This window comes from Erpetoichthys calabaricus, chromosome 5 (genome assembly GCF_900747795.2).
Source record: "Erpetoichthys calabaricus chromosome 5, fErpCal1.3, whole genome shotgun sequence".
Lineage (NCBI taxonomy): Eukaryota > Metazoa > Chordata > Cladistia > Polypteriformes > Polypteridae > Erpetoichthys > Erpetoichthys calabaricus.
The window spans coordinates 188,765,291-188,784,924 of record NC_041398.2 but is presented as its reverse complement, the minus strand read 5'-3'; the positions used below and the strand labels follow the sequence as shown (position 1 = coordinate 188,784,924).

At 36.0% G+C, this 19,634-nt stretch overlaps 1 protein-coding gene across 1 annotated transcript in view; it reads right to left on the bottom strand.

The window, feature by feature from the left end:
• sdad1 (SDA1 domain containing 1) overlaps window positions 1–19,634 on the bottom strand; it is a 48,939-nt gene that overhangs the window by 11,135 nt on the left and 18,170 nt on the right. Inside the window, exons 14-18 of the mRNA XM_028802308.2 lie at window positions 19,234–19,310; window positions 14,572–14,669; window positions 13,891–13,967; window positions 7,570–7,690; window positions 7,122–7,216 (exon numbers count right to left, since the gene is read on the bottom strand). Coding sequence (XP_028658141.2) covers window positions 7,122–7,216; window positions 7,570–7,690; window positions 13,891–13,967; window positions 14,572–14,669; window positions 19,234–19,310 — 468 coding nt within the window. The remainder of the gene's footprint in view (window positions 1–7,121; window positions 7,217–7,569; window positions 7,691–13,890; window positions 13,968–14,571; window positions 14,670–19,233; window positions 19,311–19,634) is intronic.

Sequence of the window (19,634 nt, the reverse complement as noted above, 5' to 3'; positions counted from 1 at the left end):
TGGTGAACCTTCCCAGGAGTGGCCGGCCGACCAAAATTACCCCAAGAGCGCAGAGACGACTCATCCGAGAGGTCACAAAAGACCCCAGGACAACGTCTAAAGAACTGCAGGCCTCACTTGCCTCAATTAAGGTCAGTGTTCACGACTCCACCATAAGAAAGAGACTGGGCAAAAACGGCCCGCATGGCAGATTTCCAAGACGCAAACCACTGTTAAGCAAAAAGAACATTAGGGCTCGTCTCAATTTTGCTAAGAAACATCTCAATGATTGCCAAGACTTTTGGGAAAATACCTTGTGGACTGATGAGACAAAAGTTGAACTTTTTGGAAAGCAAATGTCCCGTTACATCTGGCGTAAAAGGAACACAGCATTTCAGAAAAAGAACATCATACCAACAGTAAAATATGGTGGTGGTAGTGTGATGGTCTGGGGTTGTTTTGCTGCTTCAGGACCTGGAAGGCTTGCTGTGATAGATGGAACCATGAATTCTACTGTCTACCAAAAAATCCTGAAGGAGAATGTCCGGCCATCTGTTCGTCAACTCAAGCTGAAGCGATCTTGGGTGCTGCAACAGGACAATGACCCAAAACACACCAGCAAATCCACCTCTGAATGGCTGAAGAAAAACAAAATGAAGACTTTGGAGTGGCCTAGTCAAAGTCCTGACCTGAATCCAATTGAGATGCTATGGTATGACCTTAAAAAGGCGGTTCATGCTAGAAAACCCTCAAATAAAGCTGAATTACAACAATTTTGCAAAGATGAGTGGGCCAAAATTCCTCCAGAGTGCTGTAAAAGACTCATTGCAAGTTATTGCAAACGCTTGATTGCAGTTATTGCTGCTAAGGGTGGCCCAACCAGTTATTAGGTTCAGGGGGCAATTACTTTTTCACACAGGGCCATGTAGGTTTGGATTTTTTTTTCTCCCTAAATAATAAAAACCACCATTTACAAACTGCATTTTGTGTTTACTTGTGTTATATTTGACTAATGGTTAAATGTGTTTGATGATCAGAAACATTTTGTGTGACAAACATGCAAAAGAATAAGAAATCAGGAAGGGGGCAAATAGTTTTTCACACCACTGTATGTTTTTTAAAAAAAGGGAACCTACTGGGTTTAGCCACCAATATAGTAAAGCCCATAGAATCTGGCAGCACTAGAGTTAACATCCTGAAATATCCCAGAGGACTGGGCAGAGGATTAGCAATAAGAAGGCATGATTGAAAAATACAGGAAAACAAGAAGACAAAATGTCAAAAGGTGTTATGCATTAGTAAAATGAATAATGGATGTAGATGGACATAACCTAATGTAAAGTGGGCTTGACTAAAAGTTACCTAACAAAAAGGGGTGAAAAAGTGTTGTCCATTAGTATAAGCAGGATTATCTAAGTATCTTACCTATGTTAAGCAGCACTTTTCTCTGTGGACCGAGCACAACTTTATCTAAAAAAGTCAGAATGAGACCTGAAAGTCTTTGGACTCTGTGTGATTTCCTGTTTTGGGATTATATTATGCAACATGAACATCTACAGCTATCAATAGCTTAACTTCAAATACCTATTTATTTATTTAATGAACAAAAATATCATAAAGGGTTTCATAAAGGGAAATAAGTAAACCACCCTTTGATCTAATCTTAAAATGTTCTCAGGTCAAAGTTAAAACTTTTCTCATTTCAATAATTTAAATTGAGGCAAATGTTTGATCACACACTCCCAATGTACAGTCATGTGAATGTCTACTTACTCTTTTGAATGTACCTATACATATAGTCATGTGAAAAATAAAGTATACCTTCTTACAATGTTACGGTTTTACATATCAGGACACAATATAACAAAAAAACAAAAAAAGAAAACACACCTGGGGCCTCATGCATAACGCCGTGCATAGAACTCACACTATAACATGGCGTAAGCACAAAAGCGGGAATGTGCATACACACAGAAAAATCCAGATGCAGGAATCTGTACGTACGCAAACTTTTCACATTCTTCCACTACATAAATCCCGATCAGCATGAAAAGTAACGCACGTGCACGCGCCTTCTGTCCTACCCCAACTCCTCCCAGAATTACACCTCTTTGAATATGCAAATCGATATAAATAGCCTTCTGAGAAAAGACAATGGGAAAAGCATGGGGGAAAATATAAGAATTTCAGCGAATACCAAGTGGAGGCAAAGGAAAAACGTACTATTTGTTGGTTTAAACAGTGGTATAATCAACAAAAGGAAGTTAATCGAGTGACAGAGTGTCGGAGAAACTCAAAAGCTCAAGTTCACAAAGTCGCACAGTGCCCGAAATAAAAAAGAAATCACATATCAAAGTCGCCGTGAAAAGGCAAGTCGTAGCCCACCGTCTGAGTGTCGTATGAAAGCTTATTAGGGTACAGACAAAAAAATAGGCACACAGTGGGGAAAAAAGAACGAAATGGCAACTTTAATCTCGAAATTTCCACTTTAATCACGTAGTTTATTTTGCCATTAAAGTAGAACATTATAAACTTCATCTTAAAATCGTTTAATTTACTAGTTTCTCAAATCCCATTGTAACTAAAGTAGGACGTTAAATGCTTTGTTCTGTATTTGATCTTCTTTGTGCTCTGTGTGTGAATCACTACCTGCTTCTTAAACGGGCTTTCTCTTTCTCCAACAGGACACATAATCCATTACATTCGTGATATTACAGCTCTCTGAATAATTAAAATACTGAGATGTATACTTGATATCTTTTTCATGATGATAGGAATGAAAGCATGTTATTAAACATGGGAACACAGTGGCACAGTGCTTGTTCATATCTCACGCAAGAGGCTTGCTGCGCCATGCGCGACCTTCAAAGACATAATTTATCACAGCAGTACTGTCTCTTTCAAACATACTAACCTCCAATTCCTGTCCTTACTTTTCTTTCTCCAAATACCCAATTGCCACACAATCAGCTATGTAATAGACGTGAAGCCATTTGTAAGCTTAGAACGCCGATTCTTCAAAACTTTTAAGGAACATTGAAATATCTTCGTAGTACATGTTTAATTATTCTATCCGTCTATCTTTCCAGTGTCGCGTCAGCCCAAGAATACAACGCAATGCAGGAACAATCCATGAACTAGCTAGCGCTGCGGCACTGTGTCCTCACATGTTTAATTATTAACAATACAGGATTATTTAAATGAAGTTAAAGTTTTATCTGTATAATATAATCAACATATTTTGCTGCATTTCATCTTAAAAATGAATACCGTCATCATATGTAAATACGTGCTTTATAAAGTGGCGCAGGTTGTGTAATATTATAACTGTACTGCAAGTTTACAGTGAGGTAATTGTACTTATAAGTAAACAGTTCTACAAGGAGCACTTGATGGACTGCGAGTGCGTTTATAGTTCTTGGGATGAAACTTTTTCTAAACCGCGAAGTCCGTACTGGGAAGTCTCTAAAGTGTTTTGCCGTGACTGAGTCAGCGTCTGCTTCATGCTGTATACCGATAATCCTCTTTCCGATCAGCTGCTGCTGTGATTCTCCACTCAGATACAGTGATATAAAAATACTCCGAGTGGTGCTGTGAGAGTAATATGGAAAAAGATGATCTGCTGTGGCAACCCTTAACGGGAGCAGCTGAAAGAAGAAGAAGATGCAGTGAGAGTTACAACGCTAAAGCAGTTATGGTATTTGGAATACTATGGCTATTCCCTGGACCATTATATTGCTGCAGGTTAATTATAATCAGATGCATTACACTACTGCGGTGGGTTGGCACCCTGCCCAGGATTGGTTCCCTGCCTTGTGCCCTGTGTTGGCTGGGATTGGCTCCAGCAGACCCCCGTGACCCTGTTTGGATTCAGCGGGTTGGAAAATGGATGGATGGATGGATGCATTACACTAATAAACAATATGCAATTAGTTTCAGTGTATTTATAAAGCCGCGTCAGGAATGTGGAGCTAAGAAAGAAAGGGTGACCACACAGGAACAGTAGCACTGCTTTGACGCTGGGTGCCGCCAGTCTGCAAAACCGAGCTGAGAAATTGGGTACTCCAAGGTATGAAGTACTGTGGAAATGTGTGTGGCTTTACACCAAGTTTAGGTTTTATACATCGCGATTTGAGCGTGGAAACGTTCGTATGCAACATTTCTGTGCGTACGCACCGTTTATACATGAGGCCCCAGGTCCTTATCAGGTTTTAAAATTAATTAAATCTAACCTCAGGTGTAAAACAACACAGAACAGATTCCACTGTGTCATTATTTATTTAACAAAAAATTAAGTCAAATTGGAGAAACCATGTGTGAAAAATTACACTCCATGATTTAACAGCTTGTAGAACCGCCTTTAACAACAATAACTTGAAGTAATCGATTCCTGTATAAATTTGTCAGTCTCTCACATCGTTGTGAAGGAATTTTGGCCCACTATTCTTTACAATGTTGCTTTAGTTCACCGAGGTTTGTAGGCATTCTTTTATGTACAGCTCTCTTAACGTCCCACCACAGCATTTCAGTCGGGTTGAGGTCTGGACTTTGACTAGACCAATACAAAATCTTGATTTTTGTCTTTTTCAGATTTGTTGTAGATTTGCTGGTGTGCTTAGGATCATGTTCTGTTGCATGACCCAATTTCGTCCAAGCTTTAGCTGTCGGACAGATGGCTTCACATCTGACTCTAGAACACTTTGGTATACAGAGGAGTTCATGGTCAATTAGATGACCAGGTCCTATGGCTGCAAAATAAGCTCAAATCATCACCCCTTCACCACAGTGCTTGACAGTTTATTATGAGGCGTTTGTGCTGACATTGCTGTCTTTGGTTTTTGCCAAATGTAGCTCTGTACATTTTGGCCAAACATCTCCACTTTGGTCTCGTCTGTTCAAAGGATGTTGTTCCAGAAGTCTTGTGGTTAGTTCAGATGCAACTTTGCAAACCTAAGCCATGCTGCCATGTTCTTTTAAGAAAGAAGAGGCTTTCTCCTGGCAACCCTTCCAAACAAGCCATACTTGTTCAGTCTTTTGCTAATTCTACTGTCATGAACATTAACATTTAAAATGCTAACTGAGGCCTGTAGATTCTGAGATGTAGCTCTTGGGTTTTTTGCAATTTCTCTTAGCATTGCACAGGCTGACCTTGGGGTGAATTTGCTGGGACACCCGCTCCTGAAAAGATTGGCAACTATCTTGAATGCTTTCCACTTATGAATAATCTTCCTCACTGTAGAATGAAGGACTTCAAATTGTTTGGAAAAGGCCTTATAACCCTGCCCAGATTGATGGGCAGCAACAATAGCTTCTCTGAGATCACTGATGATGTCTTTCCTCCCTGGCATTGTGTTAACACATGCCTGAATGCTCCAGACCAGAAAACTGCCAAAATTTCTGCTTTTATAGAGGTGGTCATACTTGCTGATGATCAAATAATGAAGTGCATTTCGTTAGCAGCATCTGGCTGCTACTTACCCTCTTAAATCCTATGGAGGCAGTTAACAGTGTGCTTAATTTTTCACATACTGCTTCTGCAATTTGGGTTAGTTTTTGACAAATAAATAATGACATGGTATAATATGTCATGTGTTGTTCATCTGAGATGGTATTTACCTAATTTTAAGACCTATTAAGAACCAGATGATTTTTATTATGTCCTGATACTTACATTTAAAAGAGTAAGTAGGCATCTTGATTTCTATGCTTAAGGATAATAAAATCCAGGTCTATCTTGTGATTGTTATTTCCTGATTGCCTCTGAGCAACCAGAATCCTATACTATAATAAGCTGGTAACAAAAATCGATGTTGTGTTTTTATTTATAACAATGCAACAGTAATGTTAATTATTATCTGTATTTTTTTCTATTAAAGATATATGCTAGGATGAACTATTGGTTGCATTTATTCATGCCCAACAAAAAGAACAAAAAGATCTGAAAATAACGAGAATACAAGAAAATTCATTGATACATCTTCAAATTACCTAGAGGAAAAACAAATGAGAGTAGGGAAAATCTTTGAAAAAATGTTGCCATCCAACACTGCTGCAGTACAACAGCCAATGGATCAAGGAGTTACAGTGACTGTGAAGCAATGGTACAGAAAAAAGTTGATAATCTCACTATTTCAAAAAAAGGGGCTTGAAGAAAAATAAAACTTTATAATCCTTCTTAAAATGTTAACACAAAGACTTCTTGGTAACTTTCAAGCGTCTGCAAGATTGTGTGACCCAGAAGTGAGTTTTAATATTAAAGAAAAAAACATTGAGGATTATTTGAAGTAAACTTCTACAAAGTAGTTACTTAGTTTGTGTTTCATTTTTCTACTGCAGCTTACCCTTACTAAATGCTGGAAAAAACTTTGGCCTGATGTTCCAATAGAAAGATCTCTGGTGAAAATGGGCATTATTTGGGGTCCTGATGGTAACAAGCATGATAATGATTTTGTTCAGGTACTTCAATATTTAGAGGGTTATTCAAATGTTAAAAATGAACACACTGCCTTATTGTTACAAGCTAAAGAAGACCACTACTCTGATGAGGAAGTGTTTAAGGAAAGATCTGGCCTGAGTTACACGGAGCAACCAGAATACTGGAAAAGGTACTGATTTATTCTGAGAGATGGGATGACACCACAACTGGTGTGTTTCTGACTTTCAGGCGCTTGCAAGATCATGTGGCCCAGAAGCAAGTTTTAAAATTAAAGCAAAAAACATTTAGGATTATTTGAAGTAAACTTCTACAAAAGTAGTTATTTATTTTGTGTTTTAATATTTTTGTGTTTAATTTTGTGTGATTTAGTTCTTTTTTTATAAGTACTTTAATCTCCTTCACATAAGCAAAATATAACATTCTTCATTAAAACTGTATTGCTTTGTATATTATTTTGTTTACATACCATATTCTTTTATTGTTTATATTTTCACTTTACAACTCTATTTCATTACTTTAATATAAAAACTATTTAGTTAAACTTTTGTGTTTGGTGACTTTAAATAAAAACTGTTAAGTTAAAAACAGCTACCGATTAATCTGGACTTTCACGGATTCTGACAGAATGCAGTCACATCAAATACAGAAAAATGGAGTTCTACTATAAATTGCTCTTCAGTATACAGAATATGAGATAGTCACTAACCACTTCCTGTTGCTCTTCATCTGATGAATGATGTACATCAATCCACTCTCCATCACTGTCTTCCTGTTCAGTAATGCTGGCACTCTCCCATCCTTCTATAAACAAAGTTTGAAGTAAATAAACAGGGAAGACATGTAAAAAACATACTTAAATACAACATCATCCTACTACTTTATTAATATATTAGAGCAATAATGATTAACATGTACAATGAAAAATCAATGTGCTCTTGTTCAAATTCACATTTATATCACCCACCAAGAAAAGCTTAAGAAAAAAAACCTTCCATATCATTGCCTTACTGAAAACATTTGTAGATATGTCTTTGCTATTTTGTATGTCTTAGTGGATCAATGGCATTCCTGCTATCCCTTGCACTTTAGTAATATGACACTTCAAAAATGGATTGCTATTCAAACTTTCTTATTTAAAGTAAGTCAATATTCACCTTCATCCTCCATTTCTTCCTGATTAAGCTCAAGAACTTCTGCTCCAGGAACATAGTCTTTGGCATCTACCTCCCCATAACCACGGATCCTGGCTTCTTTTGTAGATTCAGTGGGTTTGCCCTATATGGCAAGAATCATCAGAAAAAAGGAGATTATGTAAATGGTAAACTACAGTCCTGTGCCTAATATATTCCTCACATACAACAAAAACTTGTGTAAAAAGCAGAGTGCTGTACTTCTTTAAATCTTATTTACCGGTAAGAAATTTCATCTTCTAAAGTTGGCAATAAAAGATGTACTTTTTTGTTTCAACAGTGACATTAAACAAAAATAATTTTCCAGAGTGATGTCTGATAATGTTACAATTATGTTTCCCAGTGTACTCACAACTAACTGATTGAAACACACTGAATTATATAATAAAGAAAACAAAATGGTAACTGCTAATACAGTGACAAAACAAACAGCATAAAATACAAAAGAAATAATTAAAATCTTCATTTTTAAAAACTAGTAGATCTAAAAAATAGTAGATCGTAATACAGAAATCTGCTATCTATATAACCATAACACATAAACTAATCCATTGGCTTTTGCCCTACTCTTTGTTAGACTCTGATTATCCTTCAGATAAAGATGATACTTGATAATTTCAGGGCCTTATGCACAGGACTCTTAAGGTCCCACCACAGCATTTCAGTGGTGGTCTGGACTTTGACTGGACCATTGCAACACCTTGATTCTTGTCTTTTTCAGCCATTCTGTTAAAGATTTGCTGGTTTGCTTGAAATCATTGCCTTGCTGTAGGACATAATTTCAGCCAAGCTTTAGCTGTCAGATAGATGGCCTCACATTTGATTCTAGAATACTTTGGTATTCAGAGGAGTTCATGGTCGACTCAATGACTGCAAGGTGCCCAGGTCCTGTGGCTGCTAAACAAGCTCAAACCATCACCCCTCCACCACCACACTTGACAGCTGGTATGAGGTGTTTGTGCTGATATGCTGTGTTTGGTTTTCACCAAATGTGGTGCTGTGCATTAATGCCAAACATCTCCACTTTGGTCTTGTCTGTACAAAGGACATTGTAGAAGTAGTCTTATGGTTGGTTCAGATGCAACTCTGCAAACCTAAGCTATACTGCCATGTTCTTTTTAGAGATGAAGAGGCTTTCTCCTGGCAACCTTCTAAACAAGCCATACTCGTTCAGTCTTTTGTTAATTGTACTGCTACAAACTTTCTCACTGTAGAATGATGGACTTCAAATTGTTTGGAAATGGCCTTATAACCCTGCCCTGATTGATGGGCAGCAACAATTGCTTCTCTGAGATCACTGATGATTTATTTTCTCCTTGGCATTGTGTTAACACACACCCAAATGCTCCAGACCAGCAAACTTCTGCTTTTATAGAAGTGGTCACACTTGCCGATGATCAACTAATCAAGTGCATTTGATTAGCAGCACCCAGCACAGGGATAGTTAATTTTTCACATACTGCTTCTGTGTTCTGGCTTAGTTTTAGTTAAATAAATAATGACACAGTGTAATATGTCATGTGTTGTCGTTCACCTGAGGTTGTATTTACCTAATTTTTAGACCTGCTAAGGACCAGATGATTTTTTATTATGTACTGATACTCAAAACCTTTGAATTGAAAGAGGGCGTACTTTCCTTTTCACATGACTGTACATAGTGCTTTCACAGAGATTGTACCCTACACAGAATGCACAATGACAAAGTGCTATGATAAAATTATGAGAGGGCACTCTGATTTAATTAAATGATCATAACACCCCCCCCCCCCTCCACACACACACACACACACACACACACATACACACACACACACACACTCTACTCCATCCTCTCATTTATTAAAAACCTTAAGGTAGCACTGATAAATTAAACAGTAACATTTTAAAAAAACTGCAGATATATACCAGATATACATTTTAATTTAACACAGCTTCCACAGGTATCACAAATATATTCAACTGGTAGTAAATAGCTATGTACAGTAAATGAAGATACACAATATAGCAACAATGTTGGTTGAGGGCCTGTAAACCAAGTGGTATAGTAACTGCAGGATGACAACTTCTAGACTATTCATTATCTGCATAGAATCTGTGGGACTCCCCTTCACTATGTGTTTTTCTCTGAGTTTGAATTTTTTCTGTATCCCAATTTCATATTATTATGAGTGGTAATTTAAACACATTATAAATGAAACACAACTAAACACTAAAAAGAAACTGATTAACTGCATCAGAGTCAAAGTAGATGTTCATGTATAAAAAATGGTGAAGTTGTCTAAAGTCAGGGAATACAGGGGTGAGTAGGTGTAGGTGCTGAAGTGCTTCATGCTTTTCAAATAAAGTTCTCTGAGATTCAAGTGCCATGAGTTTTAACCTCACACAGTGAATATGTCAGAATTACAAAAATAGCTCTTTACTCCCCCTACTGGATGTAAACAATATTGCAATGCGTCAAGCAAGCATTCATGAATGAATGGCAGGAGGCTTCTTGCATCTAAGTGGATCATGCTGTGCCAAAAGCACAGTAATTTATAAGCAATTTAAATTGTCCCCATATTCAACTGTAAACTAGTTTAAGGAATTCTAAACTTCACAAATACACAATCTTAATTTTGTCCTAATTAGAAGTCCAGCCCACACGTTTCAATTGAAAGCAAGTGTATAAAAATAACTGAAATAATATAATAATATTATTAATAATAATAATAACAATTGTTGCAGTTGAAGTACCTTTGTGCCTTGTAAACACGTGAGGATAGAAATGATTCAGGGTAAGAGAAATGAGAATAAACAACAAATTGATTTAGCCAATGAAGTTTGTACCAGACTGTAGTGATGAAAGGAAACCTAAATCTTCAGGAAATGTTTCTGATTAATTCCATTCAGTCTGTATTTTTATATATAGCCCTGGCTAGCAACTAAAAAAATAAGATTATGAGTACAACTCTGGAGGACTGCAGCACAGAACTGCTCCACCTGATTTTTGATTCCCCTTATTCAGTCTGTTGGCACAATGTGGCATAAAATGCTCCTAAATAGATCAGGAGATGTGTACATTTTCAAGAAAACAGTACAAAAACAGTTTCCAAAAACCACAGAAGTATTATCAAAAACAAAATGGGCCAGGAGCCGTTATCAAAATTATAAAAATATTACCAGAACCAAAATGCTATGACTATTAACTATAGAATTGATAAACTATAGAGTTGTTATCCAGAAAACCTAACACTATGTGCTCAAGGCTGACACTGTTAGATTAAATCTATAATCTTGGATTGAGAGATAAAGCATTGAGCTGGGCTTTATGGGAGACATTCCTTAGGAAAATATTTGCAGCTGTAAAAAATACTTGAACTGTAAAAGTGTGTGAGTTGCTAGGACTCTAGAAGTATAGTGTGGAGCATTTAAAATGTAATAACAAAACTAACAATATATTTTGCATACTAAATAATTAGTCCAACACACACATATGGTCATGTTCCTTGAAAAGAAAACTATGAAACTTTACAATAAATGAACAAAAAAATTTATCTTGGACAAAACACATTTTTAGTGAAAAGCTGGAGGTTTACTGACTCTTAACACTCTTCAAGACCTGGCCTCAATTTCCTTGATAGCAAGAGATCAGTTATTGGCATAGAACTTTACCTTTTTGCACACAGAGAAAAGACAGATTATATGATCTAAGCATGCAGACAGCATTCTCTCCTGGGTGCCTCCTGAAGGGAGTATAGTAAGCACAGGCCATGGAAGAATACATAGGACAAACTTTAGGGATCACATCTCTTAGATACACTGGGAATGTGCCAGTGGGAGCAGGGAGATGGTGCAGAGAACAACAATATATTATCAAAAAGAAAGATGCAACCCTTACAGAGAACTCAGTTTGGCAATTTAAGTCAATGCTGTGCTTTGGCACATTGCAACCAGGAATATCAGATTGAATGTCACTATTCAAATATCATTTGAATGTTAAAAAAAATCAAACAATTGAAAAAGTTTTCAAGGTAAAAACTGAAGTTTGAATGTAACTAATCTGTTGTTTGTGTTTACCTCACTCTTATTTCAACATCACTGAAGTACTGTGGAGTATTGCTGTATTTTATGTATCACTTTTTACACATCGTTCCAAGGTCCATTCTGCCTATGCCTATTAGCATTTCTGAAAGGACATATTTTAATCATACAATAATGCATTTTTGGGAAATTTTTCTACTCCACCCTGTGCTCTTGGATCTAAAGTTGTTCTAAGAGCAGATTTTTAAATATTTCACAGTCACTCTTAAACTAATGGTCAGATTGTGATCCAGTTTTGGGTTTACTCTTTACTTAAGATCTCTGACTTAATGCTGCCTTATGCTAGAGCAGTTAACCATCCTTTGCTGCAACCAGAAGCTGAATTTCTTTCTAATTAAAGATAACGGAAAACAACTGCCATATTTCAGATTTTCTTTTTGTTATGAATAAAGTCTTAAAATTAATTTCACATAAAGTCTGTGTCTTAGGTTCTGCTGACTTCTGAACACAAGAACTAATCTTCTATAATATGCTACTGTGGCTGTTCGTTTGTCTGTCCAGGATTTTAAATCACCTGTAGCTCGCAAACCGTTTCACCTATTAACTTGAAATTTGGTACACATATACTACGTGACGTCTACTATCCGCTTTTGCGGTGATGATTTTATTACTCTTTTTATTTTATTTTATTGTAGAATCAACTCTCGGCAGCGTGCAGCAGGGCGGCTGTGCGGCACACGCATACGGGTGCTGTTCTCATTCCCTACCACCTTCGCTAATCATTCTTGAGGCAAATTGAAGACTTAAGTGCCAGATTAAGTGAAAGATTAAAGAAAACGTACTAAGTAATTGGAACACAAAAACTAACTTAAGCAGTTTTAACGCAAAAAGATCCCAACGAAAGAAGAGAAGCAGTGGGCCGCTAGGGTGGAGTAAAGAAGAGTTGCTCAGGAAGCAGCAAGCACATCAACCTCTGAGCAAACGAATGCTAAACGTACAGAGAAAAAGGATGAATACTATGAATGCTCAAGTCAAGTGTATTCACTGCACGTTATCGTGCAATGCGCCGTTACTGGTACAATATAATACATTATAAAACAACATAAAAAATAAATACGAAGGTATTTTATTTTTGCTTTAAGTGAAAAGAGGAAAGTAGACAAACTAGGGTTAGTTTAGCCTTGTATACTATTCATTGACAGTATGCTCCTGCTCACATCACTCATTTGCACACAATCACTTATCATGTTCGGCAAAATATTTAGTCAGGTCTTGAACACCTAGTCAATAATTCACCAGCTACATATGTTAGACTACAAGTTGAGAAAAAAAAGAAAAAGAAAAATTAAATAATTCGTTTAATGGGTTAAAGAAATCACATGTGATTTTGTCTGGATTTTTATATGCTTTACATGAAGAGAGAGGCATTGTGCCCCGTTGGACATTCTCCTTGATTACATCACTTTGAACCTGCAGAAAATCCCATTAACCCAGTAACCTAATTTGTTCAGGTAACTGTGTTCTAGGCATAACAATTTCAAAGCAATCTGACTTCACTGCCATGAATGTCATTTGCTTATCAAGTGAAAAGGTCTACTATTATGTGAATAATACAGTAATACTTTACACATTACAATACATGGAGAAAGTTAGCACCAATTTAATTCATCCTATCATATATTTTAACTCAGTTTTCAATGCAATTTCACAGGATAACAACTGGAATAATTAACACATGCAAACAAAAATGTCATTCTGTGGCAAGAAGTACTTGTAGTTCATTGGGTTTAATCCTGTAATAAGATTATCTGTTTTTACAAATCTACTCTTGCTCAAGAAAGCCATAAAGTTATGCATGCTGATCATACCACCATATATAGTTTAATTTTAGACAATAAAAAGATGCAATACAGCTTAGAAATGATTCTGGCACAAGTTATGTGGTTTTGGGACCATGACCTTATGTTTGACACCTCAGAATTATAAAATCAACACAAGACCTTTAGAAAAGAACCAAATACAAATACTTTCACACAAATCAATAACACATTCTTGAGTTTTTTAAGTTGCTGGTGAACTTCTCTATAGCCATCATTCAGTATGCTAGCAACTTCCCTAATAGTATGTCTGACGTCAATAATATTATAGATAAATCACATTATTTTAAAATGAATAATTAGTTCTAATTTTTTTGGGAATCCCCATCTAAAAATAACAGAACATTTATTGGCATTAAAGTTTTACAATGTAAAGTAGCATTCTTACCCTGTCTTTTCTATGCAACATTTGAGGATCCAAGTTTCTAAAAAGTTGTATCAAGCCTCTAGCAGACATCATTACATCTACAAAAATAAAATTAAAGAAAACTTTGAGAATATCACTTAAAAGAATGTTAGCTTATCAATGGCAGTTGGACAGTATGGACAAAACAGTCGAAGAACAATGTGAACCTACATCTTAAAATAAATTCAAATGTAGCAGCAATGTACATTACTTATCCTTCACTGCCGGCTAGAAGCTAGACATCATTGTTGTTATTTACACAATAATTAAAATGAGTAGGTACTGTATAAGACCAATATCATAAACATGGAAAGGAACAGCAAAACATCACACTAAAATAAATCGAAATTACGATTACTAGGAAATTAGTATAAACTTGACAGTAATAATTAACAGACTCAAAACTGAGTAAAGTGCCACTTGCAGTACATGATAAAGGTTGAGTCAATTATGTTTTGAAGCCTGCATGTTACAGTACTTGCAGTGAAAAGGTAAGCACATAAGTACAGCCCAGACAGTGCCATCATAAAGTATTCACTACTCAAAGGATCATAATTAAATTGGAGTCATACACATGTAAAATACTGTACATGGAATATGTTTTACTGTGAAGCATGAACTCAACATGTAATATTGAAAGCAAGTAAGGCATACTGTACTTACTTTTGTCTTTGTGTGATTTGTACTGTGCAAGGTCATGAAGAAGGTCTTCTGTCATGGCAAGGGGACACCTGGCTGCTATCTCTCTAATAGCATTGATACTGTAAGTAAAAACACGAAAGAAATCCATAACAGTATGTATACTTTTATACAACGTCTAAATGTTCACTCTACCTTTCCCATTTGACTGCTTTTCTAACATAACTATCCAGGTGGAAAAATGTCAGGAGAGTAAACCGGTTTGTCTTTCTTTAGCAAGACTCTACATCTAGGAAGAAATACCTCAAATAATGGGCAATTATATTTATATTCACTTTTTTTTCCATTAATCAATGGTCCTAAAAATCATTACTTGCAAGTATGACAAGATAATATGATGAAAGATGATAAATAATTCATAATAATGAATGCAGCATGGGCATCTTCAATGTTAACATTTTTGAAACTGTATAAAAATTATTTTTAATGTTCATTTTAATTTTATTTATTGATTGATTCCGACTCATATTTAATGAACAGTATTTTATATGAACTCAAATGCTCATCAGGTTATGTATCTAATACAGTAAATATTCTTTTTAAATTCCATATTTATCTTCTATGTAATAATTAAAGCAATAAATGTTAAATGCTGTATTAATCTTTAAAAGCTAATATATCTATAAACATAGCTGTCATGTCCGAGACTCCTGTGTTCTATTTTACTGTATATTTAGGTGTACACAGCACAGTGTAGTTCTTCCTTGCATGTGTTAATAAACATGAAACACATATAAAGTGATCATTTAGACTTGACTTAATACCACGTCATATTTTTCAAGCAGAACTCAGTTTTTTTTTTCTGTTCTGCTATACTAATGGTCGAAAGTTTTAGAACACGTGAGTTGTTCCAAGTTGTCTCCAAATTTAATCAGTTGAAAAGCAATGAGTGACCTGAAATGGAGAAAACATAAGCAGTAAACATCTAGAAGTATAAATGTAAAGTTTAGGTTAGCAAAAACTGAAAAAGGAAATATCAGAATATTACAAATGGGCCTTCTTCATGGAACAACTAATAGGTTACAAGCTATAGATGCTCTGAAGCAATTAAACTAAATTAAGCCTTGCAAGTTGAATCAAACAATTTGCACTGGTGTCCCAACTTCTTTTGATAACTTAAAAACCCCCGTCTGTCTTAAAGCACAGTTGGAAAAGACTGTGTTACTACATCCTCTGAGGTATCACTTGGACAATATTCCAGTGTTAATGGGCAAGAAAATGTCAATTAACAAATGAAATGAGACAGGGCACTATTACTCTTTGATGCGCAGATCTTTCATTTAGGGAAATTGCAAAAAAAAAAAAAAAAAAAAATCGAAGTGTCAGTGAATACAGTGTTCTACACAATCCAAAGGCAACTGGAAATGGCAAGAAACAGAATTAGGAAGAGATGAAGGAGACCCAAAGTCATAACCCAATCAGAAGACAAGTTTCTGAAGGTTACCAGCTTGAATGATAGGTGCCTCACAGCACAAAAGCTTCAAACACAGCTTAAGTGGTTGAAAAAAGCAAGTCCCAGTTTCTACTGTGAAGAGGAGACTTTGTGCTGCAAATTTAACAATTTAGGCAATACGAAAGCCATTCCTTAAAGGACAAAATAGGGTCTTGAAATACAAGCTGTGGACTACTGCTAAATGTAAGAAAGGTTTATGGACCAATGAATCAAAATTTGAAACCTTTGGTTCATCATGCAGGGTGTTTGTGCGCAGTTAAGTTGGTGAAAGAATGGTTCCTCAAGTGTGTGACACCAGCTGTTAAACATGGAGGAGGAAGTGTGATAGTCTGGGTTATTTTTTTTTTGGTGGAGGCAAAGCTGGTGACTTGCACAGAGTGACTGGCATTCCAAATCACAAGGGTTACCAGAGCACGTTGCAGCACCATGCAATACCATCTAGTCTGCGTCTAGTAGGTCGCGGGGGTTCATCCTATAGCAAGACCATGACCCAAAACATACCTCCAGGCTATGTCAGAACATTAAACTGCACGCATTTCCATAAAAAATTAAAAACTGAGGTGTTCTAAAACATTTGACTAGTAGTGTAAGTACACAGTAAAAGTCATTTTTAGAATGGAGTTGTGAAAAGCACTACATTAAACAGTAGGGTAGTATTTTGGAAGAAAATATAGATAGATAATATAAATACTTCAATCAAGCAATGTTTATGATTTTGTTATTGAAGGCTGCATATAAAGTGTTTAAGAAAGTGTTTAATCTGGGGACTGGAACAAATGATGAGGATTATTATCATAATGACAGCAGAGTCATAAAGAGAAAATAACAATAACAATGTCCTTACAATTAAAAAAGAAAATGGTTTACTTTCCTTTCAAGTACATTTACCACATGGATATCACTAAAAGTGAGAAACAAATGTATTATTAAAACAACTAGTCATTTAGCCCGTTACAATAACGGGCGCTAGAACAGTAGTGCATAAACATTAGTAGGAACAGTCTATATTAAATGGCAAGGGACTTTGACCTCATTCTTTTTGTTGGTCGTATTTTTCTTTCTTTCAGCCTTTCTTTTGTTGATGTTTACTTGCTGAGCTGACCGTTCTTCGTGGGATGCCGCCGTGTATTGTGTGTCTAATTTTCTGTGACAGTAATACTGTCTTGTATGGCTCTGTTCAATAAGGGCGCGCACAAAAAGGCGAGCCTCAAAAGCCCGACCTCAATCGCCTTTTTGTGCGCGCCCTTATTGAAGGATGCCTGTGCGCGCCCTTATTGAAGGATACCGTCTTGTACGTCCGGTGGCTTGTACGTCCGTAATATACCTTTAATTTTCTCTGGCGGTAATACAGGCGTGCGCGTCGGTAATATGCCTTTAATCTCCTCTGACAGTAATACTGGCTTGTATGTGGCTGTAATATGCGTCACTGTATTGTGTACCTTTAATTTCTTCTTGCAGTAATACTGGTTTGTATTTCCGTAAAACGCTTCTAACTTTCTCTGACAGTTATATCGCGAGTCGCACCGTGCCCCGCGCATGCGCACTTCATCAGAAGACACCCACACACGGACACCTGGACGCACATAGGGATTTTATATTATATATATATATATATATATATATATATATATATATATATATATATATATATATATATATATATATATATATATAGATACTCCATCTATCCATTGTCCAACCCTGCTCATTCTAAACAGGGGCGCTGGAGCCTATCCCAGCGAGAACTGGGTATAAGTCAGGAACAATACTTGGACATGGTAGCAGTCTATCACATAGCGAAAACACACACACACACACACACACACACACACACACACACACACACAAAAGACTACAGAGTAAATTTAACAAAGCTAATCCACCTAACCTGCATGTCTTTGGACTGTGGGAGGAAACCCATATGCACAGGGGGGTAACATGCAAACTCCACACAGGGAGCACCTTGGCTTTGAACTTAAAACAATTATTATTCAGAACAGGAATAAACTGCTAAGGTATACCACGGCCAGTGACAATGCTACACATTAACAATACATTTTTCTAAATGAGTTTATAAATAGTTTAACATACCCTGGTTTCAATTTAATAGTTCAAATAAACAAGTTAAAAAAAGAAAAAAAAAGCTAAACTATTCCTAAAAATGTATGCATCATTTGTATTTTATATGGGTGAGAGGATAAATCTAGCTAAATAATTCTGCAAACTGTGCAGTTAGAAATGTTTAATTAAACTGACTGACATCACTAAATGTTTACAGCTTGCCTCATCCTTTTATAATACTATTTATGTTCTTGCAGTTCCCAGTGGGCTAACAAACCTGTCCTTCATACCTCCAGTAGATGGACATTAATCAAACCACTACAAAGAATGTTACAAGAGGGAAGTCTACCTTTCCAAGGCATGTATAACTTAATGCAAAATCTTCCTTGCACGTACAGATTAAAATTCAATAAATAAAGCCTAATTTAAATTCAATATATCTCATAAGGGCCTATAAACATTGTTCATCACCACTGGAAAGTGCAATTAGTATATAGCACTGCCACGATACTATATATATTCCCAACTACACCACCCTGAAAATCGTTACACCCTTGCTTGTTATTTTTATTTTGACAATTGAGTCCAGTGCCAGCCATTTCAGTTTGATTGATTAAACGGTTGTTAGTTGGGAGGTGAGGAATACTTACTATATATTCATGCTAGAGGAACCAAAGCTCTTTGCGATATGTCAACAGCATTGTATCATATACTACCACAATAAATAATAAACTAAATAGTGGAGACATAACACTTGATACAGAATTTGCACTTGCCATTACTTTACTACGCACTCATGTGGTGACCCATCACAGACAAGTCAGCGACCCAATTTGGTTCATGACCCATAGAAACACTGGACTAAAGCCTATCTCAGCTGCGCTGGATTAAAGGTTAGAACCATCCGTGAAGGTTGTGGTAGTCAACTGCTAGGCATACTCCACCATTACTAGGAGTTGGAATTGTCAGGGACGCAACAATACAAAGCAACTAAGCATGCAAGTTTGAAAGTCAGGTCAAATATTTTACTTATCTACTTTAATGTCAAAGTAAATACAAAAAAAAAAAAAATCTTTTTTTTGAAAAAGGAAACATCTTAAAAATATACTTACCCCACTGTCATAACTTCACCAGAGTTTCGATCTGTTACAAAATTATTTGCTATTGTCATAACAAGTGGTTGTATAGTCTGGAAAGAAATGCAACTAGGTTTTAATCTACTGATTTTTTTCTAACATTTGTACTTATCAGTTTTATATTTGACACACAACAGCTGATCTAAGCTTAAATATTGTGCCTATTTTAGCATGCATTTTAAGAAATAAGTGTACAAATAAGTTTTTGATATATAATGAAATCATGGAAAAAGGAAATAGTTTTTATTCTCAATATACACTTATATACTTATTTTAAGATGGAAAATGCATATTTACATATAAAGGAATGCTTTTGACCACTGACTATATGCTAGCCAAGTTAGTTTTAAAAGATACTATGCAATTTTTAAATTACA